The 24,332-nt window shown below is 33.0% G+C and overlaps 1 protein-coding gene across 1 annotated transcript in view; it reads right to left on the bottom strand.

Moving 5' to 3' along the window:
- Positions 1-24,332, bottom strand: part of NCAM2 (neural cell adhesion molecule 2) — a 532,134-nt gene that overhangs the window by 18,898 nt on the left and 488,904 nt on the right. The window contains exon 16 of the mRNA XM_012475013.3: positions 12,549-12,753. Within this exon, the coding sequence (XP_012330436.2) occupies positions 12,549-12,753 (205 nt within the window). The remainder of the gene's footprint in view (positions 1-12,548; positions 12,754-24,332) is intronic.

Below are 24,332 nucleotides of genomic sequence, written 5' to 3'. Positions count from 1 at the left end.
ACAATAACAAACAAAAACAACAAAACAAAAAACAAGTTCAATTTAAAAATGATCAAATGATCTGGAAATCTGAGTTTCTAGTTTATAGCATTTTCTACTCTGAAGAACTTGTTCAGGGCCAGCTGCAGTGGCTCACGTCTGTAATCTCAACACTTGGAGAGGCTGAGGTGGGTGGAGGTCAGGAGTTTGAGATCAGTCTGGTCACCATGGGGAAACCCTGTCTCTACTAAAAATACAAAAATTAGCTGGGCATGGTGGCGAATGCCTGCAATCCCAGCTACTCAGAAGTCTTACACAGGAGATACACTTGAATCTCAGAAGGGGAGGTAACAGTGAGCCGAGATCATGCCACTACACTTCAGACCAGGCAACAGAGTGAAACTCTGTCTCAAAAAAAAAAAAAGAATTTGTTCAAAATATTTCTTGCAAGTCAGGCCTATTGGCAAAACATTCTTTCTATTTTTTGTTTGTCTGAGAAAGGATGTTCTTTCTGCTGCACATTTGAAGGATAATTTCACAGAGACAGAATTCTACACTAGCAGGGTTTTCTCTCTCAACACTAAAAATATTTCACTTAACTAAATTGTTGTTTTTATGGCTTCTGCAGAAAATTCTGGTGTAAAACTTATTTTTGCTCCATCATTAAGGGTGTTTTTACTTCTGGCTCTCTGGCTTCTTTCAGTATTCTCTATATATATTATATGAAGCACATATGTAAATTTATATATATAAGAAATATATAAATATATTATTCATTCAAATATATTCATATTAATATATAAATATAGTATTCATTCATATATCTTCATATTCATATATAAATATATTATTCATATATATTTGTATTTATAAATACATTATTCATTCATGTATATTCATATTCACATATAAAATATAAATATATTTTTACTCATATATATGAATATGCATATATAAATTACATAAATATACCATTCATTCATACATGAATATGAATAACATATTCATGCCTATTCTTATATATGAATATATACACATTAATTTTCTGCAGTTTGAATATGATGTACTTATGTGGGCTTTTTCTTAACATGTTTGAATTTGCATATTTGAATTTCCTGGATCTATGGTATGGTGCCTGACATTATTTGGTAAAATTCTCAGTCATTATTGCTTCAAATATTTCCTCTGTTTACTTCTCCCTGTCTTCTTTTTTAAATATTACCAATGTGCATATATTATAACTTTTATATTTATTCCATGGTTCTTGATGTTGTGTTCTTTTTGTTTCTTTATTTGTTGGCTTGGGTCTTTATTTTTTCCTCTTTGCCTTTCCATTTTGGTAGTTTCTGCTGAGATTTCTTCAGTCTTAGAGATTCTTTCTTCAGCTGTTTCTATTCTACTAATTAGCCCATCAAGGACATTCCTCTTTTTTAGACTCTCCGTCTCTCTACTTGTATACATGGCACATCTGTTATTGCCTATTGTCTACCTGTTAGAGTTCTTAGCATATTAATCATAGTTATCTTATATTCCTAGTCTGATAATTCTAACATCATCATCATATCCAAATCTGGTTCTAATGCTGCCTGTCTCTTCAAACTGTGTTTTTTTGCTTTTTAGTATTCCTTGTAATTTTTTCTCTTGATAGCTGGACAGAACATACTGGGTAAAGGTAAATGCTGTCAATAGGCCTTTAGTAACATGGTGGTAATATGTGGGGCAGAAGAAGAGTTTTTCACCCCATGATTAGGTCTCAGTCCTTTAGTGAGTCTGTGATTCTGGCTGTAAACTTCAAAATCATATCTCACATCCTCCCACAACCTTGGTGGGACAGAATGACTAGAGTGGGCTGGTTTTGGGGATTTCCAGAGGGAAACCTAGAGCAGAGTGGTGTTGGGTAATTCCATTCTCCAAGTCAGGTAGACTCTGATAAAAACCCCAAGTTAGGCTCTGATTAAAGAGTTTCTTCTGAGTGTAGACCTTGTTAAGAACAGAATGCTCTGGTATATTTTTAATGTAGTTACCACCCACTTCCAATTTCAGAAACATAAGATATTTCTCTAATACTCATTGTAAGAACTTGGTTAAGCTCCTGAAAGTAAAATCTTCAGATGCATAGGACCTCCAGTGACTAAGTCGTCCTGGAGTTTTCAATTCACTGACTGGTCCACGTGGAGCCTCAACCAATTCATGAATAACATTTTTTTTTTTTTTTTCCTATTCCAGAACTGGTTCTTATAGATGTTTCTGCTTATAGGTTTCTGCTCTGATAAGTTGTGATTTTTCTGTATCTGCTTCTCTGTCTCTTCAATTTTCGGGACATAGTTTGCACTACAACCACATTTTTCTTATGAATCTAAGAGAATTGTTGATTTCAGTTTGTTTAGCTTTCAGTTTATCAGGAGAGAGCAGCAACTTTTAATCTCCTTGCATGCTGGGCTGAAAAATGGGAGTATTGTTCTGGTTTGTTTTGTCAATGTTATCCAGAAAATACAGTTGATATTTCATACATATTTCTTCAGTTTTTGAGTCATGTCATACTTTCTCTTTCTCTTTTTTTTTTTTTTTTTTTGAGACTGAGTTTCGCAATCTTGTTACCCAGGCTGGAGTGCAATGGCGCGATCTCCACTCACCGCAATCTCCGCCTCCTGGGTTCAGGCAATTCTCCTGCCTCAGCCTCCCGAGTAGCTGGGATTACAGGCACGCGCCACCATGCCCAGCTAATTTTTTTTGTATTAGTAGAGACGGGGTTTCACCGTGTTGACCAGGATGGTCTCGATCTCTTGACCTCGTGATCCACCCGCCTCGGCCTCCCAAAGTGCTGGGATTACAGGCTTGAGCCACCGCGCCCGGCCATACTTTCTCTTATAACAAAGCCTTTTACGCAGTCCATTCCCTCTGCCTGAAGAACCATTTTCCACACCCCTGACCACATACACAGGTCAGCTGGTTAATTCCTACTCCTTTTTATGCTTTAGTTCTTTCACAACTTGATTAGATAAATATGAGTTGGTAAATTATTTACTTTTATATAGTATTTATAAGAAATTATTTATTTGTCATTTGATTTTTTAAAATTAGAATGTGTTTCCTGCCAGAATAAAAGTTTCCTGATAGAAAGAAGTGAGTCTGCTTTTTTACAAGTTATATTCACAGAAGTTAGAACTGTCTCTTGTTGTATAGATCAATAAATATTTTTAATATTAATGCTTAGCAAATTTCGCTTAAGTAAATAACAGTAAAAAGATAATTTGATATAAAATGTATTGTTTGATAATAAAAACTCTGAGAATGCAAGCTATATGTTAATTTAAATTTATAAGAATTAAATTAAAATATAACTTTACACTAATACTATCCTTTACGATGTTGATTTTAATTTATCTTTTCTCTGCTGCGAGGTGTTCTTAAAACAAAAATGCTTCAGGTGTAATTAATGTGGTTCTAGTAAATCATCATAGTCATAAGTTTTGAAAACATTAAAGAGTTAGTCTCAGAATGCTTGGGATCATGTTTAGAAGCTAGTATAAATCTGAACAGTCAAATCAGTTATAACCTATTTCTCATTAAGATTTTATATCTTTTGCAAACTTGAACAATACATTTTTGAAGAGTTGAAAGCTCTTTTCCCAAGGTAGAAGAAATTTATATTAAAATGGGGTGATCAATAATAAGCATGGAATTAGCCATATTTTTTATTTTCTCAATTCCTTAAGGTTAATTAAACTCAGCAGGATTTAAAAACAGAGGTGTTAGTGGACAAATTAACAAATAGTAGAGTTATATAAAAATTAACAGCACAACTGCATGGACCTGGTTGTTTGCAGAGTTAATTAAGCAAAGACATGAAGGTACATTTTGATTTCTTTCTTTCCCTAACCCCAAAATAAAATCAATCAACGGATACTTGACATTACCTCAACTCTATCTGTAATACATCCACTCATTCATGTAAGTGTAATACCACTGCCTTGGGACAAAAGAAAACAACAACAACAACAACAACAACAACAACAAATATTCAACAGTTTTCATCTGGTGTACTTGAAGCTCCTCTTACCTGGTCTCCCTGATTCTAAATCATTCCTTTGAACCTACCAGGCCCAATAATTCCTTCCTTATGCAATAGCAAAAGTCATCTTCTTAAAACTCTTCTAGTAGTTTTCTATTTCAAATAAAATTCAGGCTCTTTTCTTTGAGGCAAGAAGATGGAATAATACTTTGGTCCCTAGATAATTTTCCAGTCTTATATTTATACCAGTTTATCTCTCCCTGCCTCTCACCACTAAGGTTCATTTGTCTGAACATACCAAGTTTATTCCCATGTTAGAATCTTTATATTAATTGTTTTACACCTGCCTAGAATGTTCTTTCCCTTGATTGTTACATTACTTGCTTCTTCTTACCCACCCTTAAGCTTAATGTCACCTCCCCAAGTGGTGTTTTTGACACAGTATCAAATAACAACTTAACATCCTGCCTTTCATTTGTTTAGTGCTTATCACAACTGGACATTTCAGTTTTAGTTAACATTTATTAATTGCCTTCTTGCACAATAACTTGAACTCCATGTGAACAAAATTATTGTTTGCTTTGCTTACTAATTTGTTCCCAGGTTCTATAAAAGTGCTTATAACCTTGCATTTATTCCATAAATATTTGCTCAGTGGATGAGCAAAAGAGAAGACATATAAAATTTAATATATATCTAGATCTATATCTTTATATATAACATAACATATATAGTGTATGTAATGATGTTAGTATATATAATATTTATTCAATGTGCTTTATCATGTGACTATTTAAATAAAACAACTAAAACTAAGTTTTGTGGTCTATTTGTTTAGCTAGGAAGACTAAAAGTACAGAAAATTATTAGGAGGCATAAAAGGTAATGATGAAGAAAACCAAAGATATTGGAAATGAATTGATTCCACCGTATTTACCACATCTCTTATTTGTATCTTGTTTAGTGTGCAGTAGAGACTAACTGATGTTGGTTCTTTAGTTTATTCCATATCCAACAAATATGCAGTTTGCATTGTGTTTGAGAACAATTAAATCTAATTTTTGAACTGAAACATGTTATCTAATTGCCACCTCATGAAGTTAAAATATCCCTTACAGAATATACATAACAAATGGTCATAGACAAACAATCTAGTAAAATTGAAATAGGCTTGGAGATGTAAAAACAATCTAGCTTTGGAGAATTGATTCTCCCAAATTTCTAACCCTAACACATAATTATTATTAAATGCCAGGCATTATAATGGTAATTTTGTATATATTGCATTAATTTCTTAAGTCACACAATATGTGGAGCAGAAATGCAAATATTCCTTTATGGATAAAGAAACTAATGTTCACAGAAGTCAGAATAACTTGTCCAAGTGTACTGGGATTCAAGTTCATTTATTTTGCTACTGGTTCTCGGAATCTTTTCACAACTACTTAAAAATAGGCTTAAAATGGTACTCCCTTAAAATGAAATAAAGTTTTATTTTATTTTTATTTTTTTCTTGAGATGGAGTCTTGCTCTGTAGCCCAGGCTGGAGTGCAGTGACACCATCATGGTTCACTACAACCGCTGCCTTTTAGGTCCAAGCAATTCTCCTGCCTCAGCCTCCCAAGTAGCCGGGATTATAGGCGCATGCCACAACACCAAGCTAATTTTTGTATTTCGGTTTAGCGAAGTTGGTCAGGCTGGTCTTGAACTCCTGGCCTCAGGTGATCCACCCACCTCGACCTCCCAAAGTCTTTTGACAATGGAAAACAATAAACTAAAAAGAAATAAGAAGAACTGTGGAAACTATACAAACATATGGAAATTAAAAATATGCTCCTGAATGACCATTAAGTCAGTGAAGAAATTAAGAAGGAAAATTAAAAATTTCTTGAAACAAATGATAATGGAAACACAAAATACCAAAACCTATAGGATACTCCAAAAGTTGTACTAAGTGGGACATTTACAGCAATAAACACCTAACAAAAATAGCAGAAACACTTAAAACAACCTGAACAATGCATCTTAAAGAACTGGAAGTGCCAAAGCAAATTCAACCCAAAAGTAGTAGAAAATAAATAATAAAGATGAGGCAGAAATAAATGAAATTTACACTTAGAAACCCTAAAGATAAGAAAAAGTGATTTTTTTAACAAGACAATAAAAATGATAAATCTTAAAATGCAATAAAAAGAAAAAGATAAATGTTTAGCCAGACTAAAAGACAGATGAGTTAAATAAATAAAATTACAGATGAGAAAGGAGACGTTAAAAGTGATATCACAGAAATTCAAAAATCATGGCCGATCATGGTGGCTCATGCTTGGGAGGCCCTGGGAGGTCACTTTGGGAGGCCAAGGTGGGCAGATTACTTGAGGTCAGGGATTCAAGACCAGTCCGGGCAATATGGTGAAAACCCATCTCAACAAAAATACAAAGATTAGCTGGGCATAGTCCCAGCTACTTGGGAGGGTGAGAGGCAGGAGGATCACCTCAGCCAAGGAGGTGAAGGTGGCATTTAGCTGAGATCATATCACTGCCCTCTAGCCAGCCGACAGAGCAAGACTTAATCTCAATAAAGAAAAAAAAAAAGTCATTAGAGACTATTATGAGAAACTGTATGCAAAGTGGAAAACTAGATAAATTCCCAGACACATACAGCCTACCAAGGTGGAACCGTAAAGAAATCCAAAACCACAATAAACCAATATAAGTAATGAGATAGAAGCAGTAATAAATATTAATTAAAGAAAAGTTCAGGACTTGAATGGGTTGACTTACGAATTCTACTAAACATCAAAGAGGAACGAATATCAATTCTACTCAAACTATTCAATAATATTGAGGAGGTGGGAAAACTCAAAAACTCATTCTACCAAGTCAGTATCACCTTAACATGAAAAGCAGACAAACACACAAGTAAAAAGGAAAACTACAGGACTACAGGCCAATATCTCTGATGAACATAGATGCAAAAATCCTCAGCAAAGTATGAGCAAACTGAACCCAACACCACATTGAAAATATCATTCATTTCAATCAAGGAAAATTTATCCCAGGGATGCAAGGATGATTTAACACATGTAAATAAATAAATGTGAGACATCATATCAACAAAATGTAAGAAAAGTAAAATAGAATCATTTCAATTTATGCCGAAAATGCTGGATAAAATACATCAATTCATAACACTTTAAAAAACTGGATATAGAAGTAATATAGACACTTCAACACAATAAGAACTATATATGACATACCCATAGCTAGTATCATACTGAACAGGCAAAAATGGAAAGCCTTTCCTCTAAGATCTGGATTGAGACAAGGATGTCTACTTTCACCACTGGTATTAATATAGTACTGGGAGTCCTAGCCAGAGCAATTAAGACAGATAAAGAAATAAAACACATCCAAAGTGGAAAGGAAAGAGTCAAATAATCCTTCTTATAATTATATCTTATTTTTAGAAAATTCTAAAGACTCCAAAAAGAAAGTATTAGAACCAACAAATAAATTTAGTAATGTTTCAGCATACAAAATTAACATATAATAATCAGTAACATTTCTACAAGTCGACAGCAAACAATCTGAAAAAGAATCCAAGAAAGTAACACTATTTATAAAAGCTGAAATCAAAATGAATTAAATACTTAAATGTAAGACCTAAAACCATAAAAGCCCTAGAAGAAAACATAGTCAATATCATTCAGGAAATAGGCCTTGGCAAAGTCTTCATGTCTAAAACACCAAAAGCAATGGCAACAAAAGCCAAAATTGACAAATGGGATCTAATTAAACTAAAGAGCTTCTGCATAGCAAAAGAAACTATCATCAGAGTGAACAGGCATCCTACAGAATGGGAGAAAATTTTTGTAATATCTCCATCTGACAAAGGGCTAGTATCCAGAATCTACAAAGAACTTAAACACATTTATAAGGAAAAAAAATCAAAAAGTGAATGAAGGATATTAACAGGCACTTCTCAAAAGGAGACATTTGTGCAGCCAAAAGCACATGAAAAAAAGCTCATCATCACTGGTCATTAGAGAAATGCAAATCAAAACCACAATAAGATACCATCTGATGCCAGTTAGAATGGCGATCACTAAAAAGGAGAGGATGTGGGGAAATAGGAATGCTTTTACACTGTTGGTGGGAGTGTAAATTAGTTCAACCATTGTGTAAGAGTGTGTGGTGATTCCTCAAGGATCTAGAAATAGAAATACCATTTGACCCAGCAATTCCATTACTGGGTATATACCCAAAGGATTACAAACCATTCCGTTATAAAGACACATGCACATGTAAGTATACTGCAGCATTCTTCACAATAGCAAAGACTTGGAACCAACCCAGATACCCATCAATGATAGAATGGATAAAGAAATGTGGCACCTATATACCATGGAATACTATGCAGCCATAAGAAAGGATGAGTTGATGTCCTTTGCAGGGACATAGATGAAGCTGGAAACCATAATTCTCAGCAAACCAATACAAGAACAGGAAACTAAACACCACATGTTCTCCCTCATAAGTGGGAGTTGAAGAATGAGAGCACATGGACACAGGCAGGGGAATATCATACACTGGGGACTGTCAGAGGTGGAGGCCTAGGGGAGGGATAGCATTAGGAGAAATACCTAATGTAGATGATGGGGTGATGGATGGAGCAAATCACTATGGCATGTGTATAACTATATAACAAACCTGCACATTCTGCACATGAACTCCAGAACGTAAAGTATAATATAAAGTAAGAATATAACAATGAAATAATACAAATATAAAACAAAGAAACAAAAAAGAAATACCTAGGAATGAACTTAAGCAAAGAAGTAAAAGAAAGATCTCTAGAATGAAAATGATAAAACATTGATGAAAAACTTGAAATGATACAAAAATGAAAAGCTATTTTGTTTGTAGATTAGAAGAATAAGTATTGTTAAAATGTCCATACTACTCAAAGTAATCTACAGATTCAATGCAATTCTTATCAAAATACCATGACATTCTTCACAGAAATAGAAAAAAAAATCGTAAAATGTATATGGAAAACACAAAAGACCCAGAAGAGCCAAAACCATCCTGACTCAACAGAACAAAAGTGGATAAATCATATTACCTAACTTCAAATTATACTACAGAGTTATAATAAACAAAACAGCATGATGCTGGCACTAAAACAGACACACAGACCAAGTGAAACAGAGTAGAGAACACAGACATAAACCCATGTATTTACAGTAGATTTATTTTTAACACAGCTGCCAAGAACACACATTGGTGAAAGGGCAGTCTTGTCCTTACATGGTACTGAGAAAACTGGACATCCATATGTAGAAGAATGAAAGTAGACCCCTATCTCTTGCCATATACAATGATCTAATCAAAACAGAATGTTGACTTAAATTGAAGACCAAATCCATGAAAGTACCATAAGAAAAGATGAGGAAGACGCCTCAGATCATTGATGGGGGCACAAATTTCTTGAGTAATACCCTATAAGCACAAGCAAACAAAGCAAACACAGACAAATGGGATCACATCAAGCTAAAAAACTCCTGAACACTAAAGGAAACAACAAAGTGAAGAGACAACACACAGAATAGGAGGACATGTTTATGAACTACCCATCTGACAAGGAATTAATAACCAGGATTTAAGAGCAATTCAAACAACAGGAAACAAATCAAAACAAATAATCCAATTAAAAATAAGCAAGAAATCTGAATAGGCATATCTCTCAAAAGACAGCATACAAATAGACAACAGGTATACAAAAAATGCCCAACATCATCAAAGAAATGCAGATCAAAACTATAATGAGATATCATCTCATCCCAGTTAAAATGGCTTTTAGCCAAAAGACAGGCAATAAGGAATACAGATGAAGATGTGAAGAAATGAAAACCATTATACACTTGTGGATTAGTGGGAAAGTAAATTAATACAGCCGCTATGGAGGACAGCATGAAGATTCCTCAAAAGACTAAAAATAGAAACTACCATATGATCCAGTGATTCCTCTGCTTGGTATGTATCCAAAATAATTTTAAAAGTCAATATATTTAAGAGATATTTGCACTCCCATGTTTATTGCAGCACTATTCAGAATAGCTATGACATGGATCTAAGTGTCCATCAGTGGATGAATGGATGAAAATGTGGTATATACACAATGGAAAATCATTTGGCTACAAAAATAAATAAAATATTGTCATTCGTTGAAATATTGATGGAACTGGAGAAAATTATGTTAAGTGAAATAAGTCTGTTGCAGAAAAAATAGTTGTGTGTTTTCATTCATATGTGGGAGCTACGACAACAACTTAAACTGATGGAGAAAGGGAAAAAATTAATTGTTACCAGAGGTTAGTAAAGATAATAGGGAAGTGGGAATGGGGGATTAAGTAGGAACACTTAATTGGTATAAAAATACAGTTAGAATGAATAGGATTCAGTATTCAGTGTCATAATAGATTGAAAATAGCCAAAAATAATTTATTTATATTTAAAAATAAGTAAAAGAGTAGAATTGGAATGTGTTCCTAGCACAAAGAACTGATAAAGGTTTAAACTGATACATATCACAATTACCCTGATTTGATCATTACATATTGCATGCCTGTATCAAAATATCCCATGTGCAACAAGTAGAAACTCATTTATATAAAGCACAAAACAGGAAAAGCTAATCTATAGTGCTATGAAGTCAGAATATTGCCTAGCATGAGATTGAGTAGGGACAAGAAAGGAGACCTAAATAATAGAGTTCTTTTCCTTGATTTAAGCATTGAACATGGGCATACTCAGCTTGTCAATATTTATTAAACTGTACACTGATAATATCTAAGCCTTTTTGAATATTATACTTTCATGAGAGTAAAATTTAACAATTAGCAAAAATGTAGAAATATGTAAAAACTGATATCTATTTTGGCACATATTTTAAAAGTAAAATCTTTTCAAATGAAAGTATTATATTTAACATTTAAGGTGTAAATGACACAACAGAACAAAACTATATGATAAAGCAAAGACAAATTAGTCTATAAAACAGTATGAGACCTTCCATGCTTCAATATATACATAGAAAAAGAATAAAAAATATTCAACAATAAAAAAGAATCAGTCCTTGAAATACAAAACATGAATGGTCCTAATAAAACATTTTTGAAGCTGTCAGATGCAGAAGGGTAGACATGGTATAGGAATCCATTTATATGAATTTCCAAAATAAGCAAAAGCTATCTGTGGTGAAAAATCGGGAATAGCAGTAACCTGGGTGGGGAGGTTAATGTGGACTGACTGGATAAGGAAACGAGAGAACTTCCAGAGTGTGATACGGTTTTGTGTTACACATTTAAAAACATTTGTCAAAACTCTTCAACTGAAACATTTTGTGCATTTTCTTCTGTGGCTTTACTTAAATAAAGATAAACACAATTTAGACTCTGTGTAATGATATACAAGTTGAATTTTGTGGGGGTTATGTTCTGATTTTTTGAAATTCAAGAAAATATAATGATTAAAATATGGATAAACATATTACAAAGAGAATATCACAAAATGTTAATTGTAGAACCCAAATGTTGGTATATGATTGTGTTGGAAAAAGTCTTTCAATTCTTGTATGTGTTAGAAAAGATATGCAGTAGAAAGACTTTAAATTTAAAAAAATAATAAACGATATGTCCTGAACTCTTAAGACTTAGTTTTTATTGCTGTGTTTAATGCGACACAAGTGTATGTATACAAAAACATACATAACACATAAACTTGTGTGCATATGTTTGCATATGATTTATTGTGCTTGCTGAATTTTTTGCATGGATCACATTCTACTTTTGAGATTAGATCCATATCTATCTAAAGACAAACAAAATAAAATGGAAATGTTAAAACCTCTTAATTTCCCTTTTACGGAACAAAATAATTTTCAAAAAATTGATCTACATATTTTCTTGAAAATTTTATTGTGCTCTACTAAATGGAACTACACAGAGAGTTCCAAATTCTAACACGTAATCAACTTTTGATCAAATTTTAGAGTAGTAAATTTGGAATCTGTGATAATGTATTTTATAGCACATATAATATTTTCTATACAAAACTAATGAAGCCTTATATTTGTAGAAGTTGCCATGATTTTGTTGTTTTTAACTCAGTTCAACTGAGTTTTAGCTCTGATTATTTTTGAAGGCTTTCTTTTTTTAATATAAATAAAACCAGTGGAATAAATCAAAATGGAATACATTTGTACAAATATCCATCCATCTATATGTTTATCATCTGTAAATCATGGCATTAATTCTTTTCAGTGAAGATCCCATTTTGAGGTTTAATTTTGAATAAGCTGTTGTCAGAGTCACTTTGTTCTATGTTATACTTAAAGATATATAGTTTTAAAGTCAGAGAGCAGGCAGTGCGGTGTCCAATGTTGCATAATCAAACTCTTTACCCTACTTCGAAAAAACAAAGCTCTCAAGTAAAGCACTCAAGCTTGTCTGTGGCACTTGTTAAATATGACATGATGTAGATGACTGATACTCACAGGTATGCAGCTTTTCCTTCTTCGAGTTCTTTACTTTTGCCACTGGAGCCACTTTTCTTTCCGCACATTCTCCTAGTGATGCACATCAGCAACCCACATTGCCGAATAAAGAAGCAGCTGACGTCTGTTACCACAAGAATTAGCAGAAGCGCAGCAACTCCCAGGCCAATGACTGCTCCAAGCCCAAGACCATTAAAAAGGGTGTCTTAAAAAAAAAAATTAGAAAATATTAGATGATTATTTTCAACATAAATCTTATCAATTTAATTTAAGAGAGAATAATGTGATGTTAACTGGCAGAATTTAATTTCATGATTGTTGACACCTATTCCCTGGTTTTCAAACAATATTTTAAGCAATTGATATGTTAATTATGTGACTATCTTTTTCAAACTTCTTTTTTTTATTAAAAAAGTAAGTTTAAGTATCTTTAAAAAAAATACTTGTTGATTCCAGTGGAGACAGTAATGAATATTATAATATCCCTAAATATACTTTATCAGAAAATGACACCCTTTAATAGATCATCACAATGTTAAAAGAATAGTCAAAACTTCTGTAAAAAGTGTTAAATAGATCTTCTATATGAGATTATGTAAATTTTAAAACTTGAATTTACAAATGGATGGTTCTGAGCACCTTGCTTTAACAGAGAATGTATTTAAGTATAACTTTCTGTGAATATTTTAGGAATCATCATTTGGAAGAAATGGATCACCTGTAGTTCTCCAGTTAATATTTTAACCAATGCGTGAGATTAGAGGCAACTTTTTATAGCTATGGTATTTATGACTCTTTGTTAGGTCCTAGCATGAGAAGGTAGGAGAAGATGGAAACCACTTTTCTTTGGCATGTGGTTGTAGTAAATCCCAAAAGACATACAGAAAGTAACCATGAAAGAGGTGGGCTGGACTCAGTAGCTCACACCTGTAATCCCAGCACTTTGGGAAGCTGAGTCAGGTGGATCACGTGAGATCAGGAGTTCGAGACCAGCCTGACTAACATGGTGAAACCCTGTCTCTACTAAAAATACAAAAAATTAGCCTGACATAGTAGCAGACACCTGTAATCACAGCTACTCAGGAGGCTGAAGCAAGAGAATTGCTTGAAAAGGGGAGGAAAAGGTTGAAGTAAGCCGAAATCGGGCCATTGCACTCCAGCGTGGGTGACAGAGTGAGGCTCTGTCTCAAAAAAAAAAAAAAAAAAAAAAGAGATAATGAGGTGAATGGTAAGATGATGAAGTATTCCGACTGATAAAATTGAAATGGCAAGTGGAGCAAGTAGTCATGAAGATGGATCAAGTGTTACGTGTTTGTAGTAGAATTTGAGGACAGACTCCACAGCTATAACAATATGGATAAGAAAATAAGGACAATGAAAAGGAATAAATTAAACTGGTAATAATGTATTATCTAGAAGAAAAGAAAGAAATATAACTTTATAGCTATTCAAATGATTCTTAACAGGTGTGTTAAGGTTTAGCTTGCAAAACATTTTAGTCTTTTTAATGATAAAATGCATTTACTACTCAGCATAATAACAGCATGCTCAATATGTAACTGATGTGAAACTCAATTGACAGATATAGGTATAGATGTAAATTTGGATTGTGAGAAAACCACTCCTGAAAAAAAAATATATGTAACAAATTTTCTTGTCATATTTTTAAACGTCGGTTTAATATTTTAACATTGACTAGAAAAACAGTGATCCAAGGAAATCAGTATAACTGCTAACATACAAAATCAAACACTAGCAGCTCTACTTTGAATATGTCGGACTTGTCTGAATACTAGTTCTGTAGGATGAGTGTCAGGTCATTATTTTATTTTTTTCAAAAAATAGGCTTATTTTTATTTCTTAACATTCCAAAAGCAAGCAGCTCAGTTTTGAAAAAAATCATTCAGTTTGTGACACAGTGACCTGGTACTTGACCCTGGCAACTCTGTGGTTCACATTTGCAAATATACTTCTACAATGTCACCATGATATGCAAATGAGAATTACTTAAGCACTGAATTAACAAATTTAAAATGCTCATGTCCAAGACAGTGTAATTTTTATTGAAATTATTTTGTTACCATGAAGTTAAAATAGTAATAAACACATGGCAGTGTGGAAGAAAAATAATGTATTCATGTCAATTTCAATATCTCCTTCCTATACCAAATTTTAACATGCTACTTAGATAGTGATAGTTTAGGAAAATTACTTAGCTAATATTCAGGAAAAATTTTGGTTTTGACAGAACTTTTATCTTAGCACATGAGCCCACTTGAGGAAAGAATTACTAGAGAAAGAATCGTATTTTTCAGCTATGGGCATTTAATATATATATTTTTATTTTGCAAAATCTCAATAAACAAATGTAGAATAAGATTCCGGAGATTAGTTCTCAATTTTTCAAAGGTGCATCTCTACGCATGATTTAAAAAAGAACTAGTGCCTCATGCTACAAAAAAATAGCATATCAAGCAAACTAGGATTTTTGTTTGCAGTTAAAAAAATGGTACATTTTTTTTACATTATCCATTTTCAAATATAAATGACTCACTTCCAAGTCCATTATTACAATACAGTGAAGTCAACTTACCTATTAAATATATGTGATTATATAAAAATCCAATATTTTTTCAATATTCATATGTATTCATTTTAGACATGCTGTACACTATTCAACAACTAAAGCTCAGGAAACAATTAGAAAAAATATGAATATAATTATGGTATACCCCCAGTGTACACATTCACTTGATGATCCTATTGGTTTGATCACTCTTCTACTACCTCATTTAGGTTCTTGTCACATGCAGACATAGTTGTGGGAAGTAAATCCTAAAGATCAATGACAATATATTTGTTTTATTATGCAAATTCCCATTTACCTTTCCTAAGTTTGAAGAGTCTTGCTTTGTTCTTAAAAACACTGCATCAGGAGTAAGAAAAGCCTGCTTTCATCACTTACCATCATTAGTTGTGGGGGTAAGCCATCTAATATCTCTAAGACTGAAGTGCTTCTTTATTAAAATGGTGACAGTTATAAAAAAAAGTAACAATCACAAAAGGTCACAGGTTTGTTGAGAAGATTGTTGTGAACGTGGTAATGTACTTAACCTCTGTCACTTATTAACCAGTACAAAGTAAACATTTAACAAGTATTGCTTATAATTATTATTTTAATATCATAAAATTCTGGAGAAATGATATTTTGATTAAAAATTGTCTAATGTTAAACTTTAAACTATTCTGTAAACACATCTTTTCAGCAGTGATCTAAGGTGGAAAACTATCTCTTATTAAGTAAAAATTATTCTCTTGAGGGTACAGTAACTTTTTTAAAAAATAATTCAGGTTTGGCTAGTTAGCTTTTAAATGATAAATATTTCATTCTGTGATCTTTTTAGCATAAAACTAGTGTCATGATTTGCTTCATTTTCATCTTTAGAAAAAGCTCTCTGAAAAATTATATATGTAAAACATCTTCATTTATTGGCTTAAATGACAGATTTATTTCCTAACAGTAATGACGGTTTAGAGTTTGAGGTCAGGGTACCAGCATGATTAGATTCTGGTAGCGGCCCCTACATACAAGATTAGCAATGCTGCCAATTGTTGTAATCGTTCTATTTTAATAACAGATATTGTTAACTTACTGTGCCTAATTTATAAATTAAAGTTTATCATAGGTATGTATGTAGAGGAAAATCCTGTGTATGTAGGGTGAAGTGCTATCAGAGGTTTCAGGCATCCACTGGGAGTTCTGGAATGTATCTCTGGCTAAAGCAGGGACTACTGTATGTGTCTTTTCATGTTTCTGTTGTCCACATCAAATCTGAACTCAAATATTAAATAATTTTTCCATTAACTGTATTATATTTGATAATATTAGCTTTTCAAAAACCAATGAACTATTAGATTCATAAAACTAGCCATGGTTTTGACTCCTTAATAGTTCAGTGTTTTAATTAATCATTTTATATGTTATGTATAATCTCCAGGTAGATTGAAAATTAATTTCAGAATGTGGAACGCATCAATAAAGACATGGAGAAAAAAGTCAAAGGGTCCTAAAATGGTGATGGGTTGCTGTTTCTAGAATACTGGTAGCTATTTTCATAAGAGATATTGTTGGATGCAGTTGGCAAATAAGTTAAGCATATGAAAGGCAAGGAGAAGACTAAAAAACTCTGACTGGTGCTGGTAATATCTTCCCACATTGGAGGGAAGTCTACATTGACTCTTAATTATTTGTTCTTACTTCATCATTCCTAGCATAACACACTCCCTAACATCAAATGACATACAGAAGATTTTGGTCTAAGTTTTCCAAAGATAACACACTCTTGAACATCAAATGATACATGGAAAATTTTGGCATAAGTCTATAGCAAATACATACATAGATGTGAGGAGAAAATAAAGAGACTTATAAATCAGCGGCAACTTATTGAAATTCTACCTGGTGATATACAATCATGGGGGATGTTTTAGTTTGCTTGGTAGATAAAGGTGAATAGAAATGAATTCAACAATACATTTGTGGAATCTTATGAAATTAAATTAAGTTCAGAATATTTTAAAACATACTCTTCAAAATTTCCTCAGAGTTTGAATCATTTAAAGAGTGTAGAGTTAATCCTACAATTAAATAAATTTGATACATTGATGGAACATTAAGAGAACAAATAACTGTTCTATAGAGTTTTAAAAATATTTTTAGAAATTATCTGTTATAAAACACACCCCATAAATATCTTCTTTGAGAGGCACAGGTATAGTCAAAAGTTTCACTAAATTCAATTCAAAATGGCTATGCAGATAACTAGAAATACATGTGTAAATGTTATCTTTATATATCTGTGGGTGTTAAGAAAAAAATATTCAAAAATATTTATTTATTTATTTATTTAGATAATGTTTTGTTATTGTTGCCCAGGCTGGAGTGCAATGGCGTGATCTCAGCTCACCACAACCTCTGCCTCCCGAGTTCAAGTGATTCTCCTGCGTCAGCCTCCAGAGTAGCTGAGATTACAGGCATGCACCACCACGCCCGGCTAATTTTTGTCTTTTAGTAGAGATGGGGTTTTTCCATGCTGGTCAGGCTGGTTTCCAACTCCTGACCTCAGGTGATCTGCCCATCTTGGCCTCCCAAAAGTGTTGGGATTACAGGCATGAGTCACTGCACCTGGCCATATTTATCTTTATATATTTGAAACAATATGACTTTCAGATCACATTTGCAGGTATTGTGATTATATGTAGAAAAAAAAGAAAATGAAAATTTTGATGCACCCAAGTTATAAATTTCACTGACTTTTGTATGGAACCACTGATATTAGCAATCCGAGCAGAATTTAACATCATTTCCATTTCTCTAAACAGGTTTGTCTTCTGTGTCACGACGGGGTTGGGGGTGGGGACCCTTGCATTTTTGCTACCTAGTGTGCATCCCTGAATGGATAGATTTATTCAATTTTAATTCACATTAAAACTCCCTACTTGAAACAAGTGTTTGAACTTCTGAGGATTCCAATGTCTAGGCAATATTCCTTTAACTGTATCAATTAGAAAAATAAAGAGAGAAAAATCATTGAAAATTTCAATAGCAAAGATGATTAAAAATATCATTTGACATCCATTCAAAATTAAAAATAAATCCAAATAGTACATTCAACAGCAACCATAATTGGATTTTTTATTCTTCCTTCCTTCTGGAAAACTTTTTAAATTGTTTTCCATATATATCTAGAGAAGAGTGGAGTATACACTCCCAAGATAGGTGTTTTTATTTTAAATTATAAACAGGTTAATATTTTATGATATACTTATACATTGAAATAGGTTATGCACATTATAAAACATAAATATAAAAAGATGCATTAATATATATTCACTTGGAAATTCTAACATTTTAAATCTTCATAGTGAATTATATTTTTCACCCATTTTGTGGCCTACACAATACAATTGGAAATATCTAAATAATATTGCAGTTTCATTCTCAGTTTTATCATTGGTAAAATGGTGATACAGATATCCAGTTATCTTAATAAAAATAGTCTTTTAAGATCAAGCAAGAGAGTGCTTTGGGGATTCCATATCGTTTTACACATAGGTTATTATTTCATTTGTTAAATCTAATATTCTAAAAACATTCATTTTAGAGTAGCTTCCTGTTACTTATTGTTTATAGTAACTTATTTTTAAAACTAGAACTTCTCCACTTTTATCTAAAATCTTCCTGGATTTTAGCAAGTACAAACTTTTTTTTTCTTTTTCTTTTTTTTTTTTTTTTGTACTTTGGGCTCTGGGGTACATGTGCACATCATCAGGCATTTCTCCTGGTGTTATCTCTCCCCATCCTCTCCGCCCCCTGCTGCCCCTCTCCTCCCCTCCCCATGTGTTCAATAAGTTATTTTTATTAAGGTTTAAGACTTCAGATCCTTTCCGTTCTTCCACTTTTTAATACGAATTTTACTGTGACCAGAATAAACTTTTTTTTTTTTAATTTTACTATTATTCCTCTTTATGTGTTCACTTCTTTTATAGTAAATTTTGTTTTTGGTCATTGCCGTATTCCTAATTGCCACTTTAAAATCTTTCTTGATCTTTTTAAAACTGATGTGAAGATGGAAGAAATTCATATAACTTAATAATGCTCTTATTGTCACTCAAATGTGACTTTGGCTTTTGCTCAGTTTTGAGATAAGGAGATATTGGGTTTTGGGAGGCCTTCTCTTCTTTCGTAATTCAATTTGCTCCCTAGTACACTATTACATGTTTGTGATCATTAATATATATTTATTATATTATTATTTTGTCTAGTATTTTAGATCAATTCATCTTCATTGTAATAAAAAATAAAATTATAACTTTTAAAAGATTGTTACAAAGTGGATTAAGATCACCTCCCCCAAAATAATGACTGTACATCTTTTGTGTTCTAATCTTTTGCTCTGCCATGTCTTGACTTCCTCTGGACAACTCATAGTATTCATGAGATTATAAAAGGCCATTTACATCTTTCAGCTCCCTAACAAAATGCATTTATTAACAACATTTTTAAGTTCACTCAAGTTTACAGTCATCAGATATAAAACTGCTTAGAGAAATAATTTAATTAGAACTGTATGGGTACAACATGCAATCTCCTGCATTTTTCAATGAATAATTTGAAGAGGAAAAGTATGCAATGCTAGTAATGTCTGTGATGGCTGTGAAAAGAGCATTTTTATCACTGAAAAGAAAACTGCACAGAGTGCTTTTTAAGAGATTAAATTCTATAAAAGGAATCTTGGAATATTAAAAATAATAATGCATAAAACATTAAAAATCAAAATTCAATTATAATCAGGCATACAGCACTTAATTCTATGAAATTACACCAGCTTATAGATACTGTGTATAAAATTCCCTCCAACAGGGAATTTTATTTTGTAGAATCACACAAAAGTTACTTGCTCTATTTTGACGTAGACATATACTGAGTTCATTGGAACTCTTTATGTATCTAGAAATAAATTATAAAAGTTTATTTTGGAGATTAATACACTGATAGAGATTGTGTAAAATCATTTTACATAATTTTCCAGATTTTTGGTCCCTTACAAAACTATTTACAGCATCCACATATTATTTGGAAAATTTGAAACTGTAGATTTAAAAATGCTGAGTAAATTTAGCTAATAATTTTTCAACATTAGTTAAATATAAAAAAAATAGCTAATGTTTATTTATATATGTTTTATAGCCTCAGGCTGTTTTTGGTACCTTTTAATAAGGTCTTTTTGATGTACCATTTTATGTGTACTTTGTCGAACAGTCTTGATGTAGATATTTTATTACTTACTACCAACATTTCTTTTCACAGAACATTCATTCTTCAAGGGGTAGATGTGTGCATTTTCTGTCACTTATTCTTCAATACTGAGTCTCTATTCTTTAATCATTTTGAATGTTTTGTCAAAATGTTCTGTTACACGTATAAATAATTGTTTTGTAAATAAACTCAACAGCAATCCAAAATTTTCTGTAGGTAACAAACCTGCACATTCTGCACATGTACCCCAGAACTTGAAGTATATATAAAAACAAAAGATTGTTCTCTTAGACTAGAGATTCAAATTTAGCAGAGTGAGCATATGGCCTAGTTTTAAATCCAAATTGCAGCCCTTTCTAGATGTGTAACTTGTGAAGCTACTTTAATATTGTCAGTTACAGTTTCCTCATCTGTAAAATAAAAATAAAAACCCAAAGAATAACTGGGGAGGTGAAATGAGTTAAAATGGAAAGAACTTAGAATAGTGTCCACTTTAATTGCTCTATAAATGTTAACTATTATTATTATTTTTTAAATCTTTATAATAATTCCACTTCACTTAAGAAAAAATCACCTCAAAATCCTAGGAAGTTTACCAGGGATTAGGAACAGTAAAAATGTATACTTTTGATTTTTCTTAATATCTGATTCAGGGCAAGAAAAAGTAGCTATTTGAGAATATTTCGTTAAAAATGGGGGAACTGTTAAGAAGTAGATTATTGGAATGGCATTTATAATTGTAAACTGGTCTACCTTTTAGAATTTCAACTTTTATTTTATTTTATTTTTTAATTGTACTTTAGTTTCTGGGGTACATGTGTAGATCATGCAGGATTGTTGCATAGGTACTTACATGGCAAGGTGGTTTGCTGTCTCCAATTCCCCCTGTCACCTATATCTGGTATTTCTCCCCATGTTATCCCTTCCCAACCTCTGCACCCCCAGCTGTCCCTCCTTTAGCCCTGCCCCAGCAGACCCCAGTGTGTGATGCTCCCTTCTGCGTGCAACACTATCCCTGTCAAGCTACCATTGATTTTCTTCACAGAACTGGAAAAAAAAAAAACACTTTAAACTTCAGATGGAACCAAAAAAGAGCCTGCATGGCCAAGGCAATCCTAAGCAAAAAGAACAAAGCTGGAGGCATCAAGCTACCTGACTTCAAACTATACTACAAGGCTACTGTAACCAAAACAGCATGGTACTGGTACCAAAACAGATATAGACCAATGGAACAGAACAGAGGCCTCAGAAGAAACATCACACATCTATAACCATCTGATCTTCAACAAACCTGACAAAAACAAGCAATGGGGAAAGGATTCCCTGTTTAATAAATGGTGTCGGGAAAACTGGTTAGCCATCTGTTGAAAGTTGAAACTGGACCTCTTCCTTACACCCTACACTAAAATTAGCTCCAGATGGATTAAAGATTTAAACATAAAATCTAACACCATAAAAATCCTAGAAGAAAACCTAGGCAGAACCATTCAAGACATGGGCATAGGCAAGGACTTCACAACTAAAACACCAAAAGCAATGGCAACAAAAGCCAAAATACACAAATGGGATCTAATTAAATTTAAGAGTTTCTGCACAGCAAAAGAAACGATCATTAGGGTGAACGGCAACCAACAGAATGGGAAATAAATGTCGCAATCAACTTTTATTTTTGATGCAGGGGATACATGTACGATTTCTTACATGTGAATATGCATGATGCTGAGGTTTGGAGAGCATATCACCTTGATAGTGATATGCTCCTTGATAACCTGACTGATTGGTAATTTTTTTTTAACTCACACCCTAACCTCCAGTAGTCCACAGTGCCTGTTGTTTCCATATTTATATCCATGTGTGCTCAATGCTTAGCTCTCACTTATAAGTGAGAATATGTGATATTTTGTTTTCTGTTCCTGAATTAACTGGCTTAGGATTATGGCCTCCAGCTCTACCTATGTTGCTGCAAAGGACATAATTTCAATATAAAATTCCTATTTATAAAAATTCTAAGTTTTCTAAACGTGACAGAATAAATGAAAAATGTGAGCAAATATGTAGAAGATATGTGTTATTATTTTTCTTGGAATCTATGATAATATATTAGGATTTTTAAAGTTTTTCAGTTTGAAATACTGCATTGTATCTCAGATATTTCAATTTCTGCTTAGAGTTATACAGAAAACAACAATTCTATATTATTAAAACTACATAGTTTAAACATGCAGGGTCACATGTCTATTATTATACAATGCATCTGAATTAGTGCACTTTATGCTATCAGCTATCAAACTCTAAAAGGACACGTAGACACCTTAAATGCATATTACTAATTAAAACAAGTCAATTTGCGCTGGGCGCGGTGGCTCACGCCTGTAATCCCAGCACTTTGGGAGGCCTAGGCGGGTGGATCACGAGGTCAAGAGATCGAGACCATCCTGGTCAACATGGTGAAACCCCATCTCTACTAAAAATACAAAAAAAATTAGCTGGGCATGGTGGTGTGTGCCTGTAATCCCAGCTACTCAGGAGGCTGAGGCAGGAGAATTGCCTGAACCCAGGAGGCGGAGGTTGCGGTGAGCCGAGATCGCGCCATTGCACTCCAGCCTGGGTAACAAGAGCGAAACTCCATCTCAAAAAAAAAAAAAAAAGAAGTCAATTTGCAAAAGCTACGTAATGTAAAATTGCAACCAGGTGACATTCTGGAAATGGTAAACCTATGGAAATAGTAGAAAGGTCAGTGATTACCAGGAACTGGTGAGGAAGGGAGGGAAGAATAGGTGAAACACAGAGGATTTTTAGGACAGTGAAATTACGTTGTACAGTACCAAAATGGTGGACACATGTCATTATTAATGTGTTCAAATCCATACAACATACAACACCAAATATGCACCCTAATGTAAACTATGAACTTTGGGTGATTACCATGTGCCACTGTGGGTTCATCAACAGTAACAAAGGTACCGCTTGGGTATTAGATATTGATAATCAGGAAGGCTGTGCTTGACTGGAATAGACAGTATTTGGGAGCCCTCCTTAGTTTTCATTCAATCTTGGTGTAAATCTAAAAGTGTTCAAACAACTAAAGTCTATTTAAAAGAGAAAACATGCAATGGTTATATCTCTATTAACAGTATTGAAATGGCTACTATGCCTAGATTGAAGATGTCTATAAAAACAACTTTTACTTTTATGTCCTTTAACAACTAAAAAATCTCCACATATTAAGTGAGGAGTAACACATACAGGTGCTTTAATTTTTTTTTAATACTTTATGTTCTGGGGTACATGTGTAGAAAGTGCAGTTTTGTTACATAGGTATACACGTACCTTAGTGGTTTGCTGCATCCATCTCCCCTGTCATCTACCTTAGGTATTTCTCCCAATGTTATCCCTCCCCAATCCTCCCATACCCTGCTATCCCTAGCCTCCTGATTTTATGTGATGGAACTCAGCAGTGAACCATACCATGTCTTGCTTTAAAAAAATACTTTCCCCTCTTCACTTAAACTTTCTTTCATGACTGAGCCATCTGACAGAACCATGAGTCACAGGCTACTATATGAAAATTCCATACAAATTGTAATGTTTTCTACGAACATGAACTAAGAAGCAGAATGTTTTTCAAGAGCCATAGGTAGTTTGTATTTCGCATTACATACAACAAGTATATCCAATTCAGCTTTTGTGAAATTATATACTACAACAAATAGCAAAATTTAGGTGTGTGTTCATGGATTCTTGAAAACAGAAATGCCAATTTGAAGAGAATTTATTTTCAATTTAACCACATTTAAACAGAAAAAATAAAAAGTCCTCTATCTTGAACACTCGTTTTTAACATTTTGTTTCTCTTTGCAATTTTAAATAAGAAATCAGAAGAGAAAGAAACATACAGGTGCTATGCAAATTATAAGTGTTGAAACTATTTATTTTGAATTCTTAAAATGAAAAGGATGCATATT

This window comes from Aotus nancymaae, unplaced genomic scaffold, assembly GCF_030222135.1.
Source record: "Aotus nancymaae isolate 86718 unplaced genomic scaffold, 86718_ANA_hifiasm-v0.15.2.pri h1tg000022l_1, whole genome shotgun sequence".
NCBI lineage: Eukaryota > Metazoa > Chordata > Mammalia > Primates > Aotidae > Aotus > Aotus nancymaae.
The sequence above is the reverse complement of the archived record's forward strand: the minus strand, read 5'-3'. Positions and strand labels throughout refer to the sequence as shown.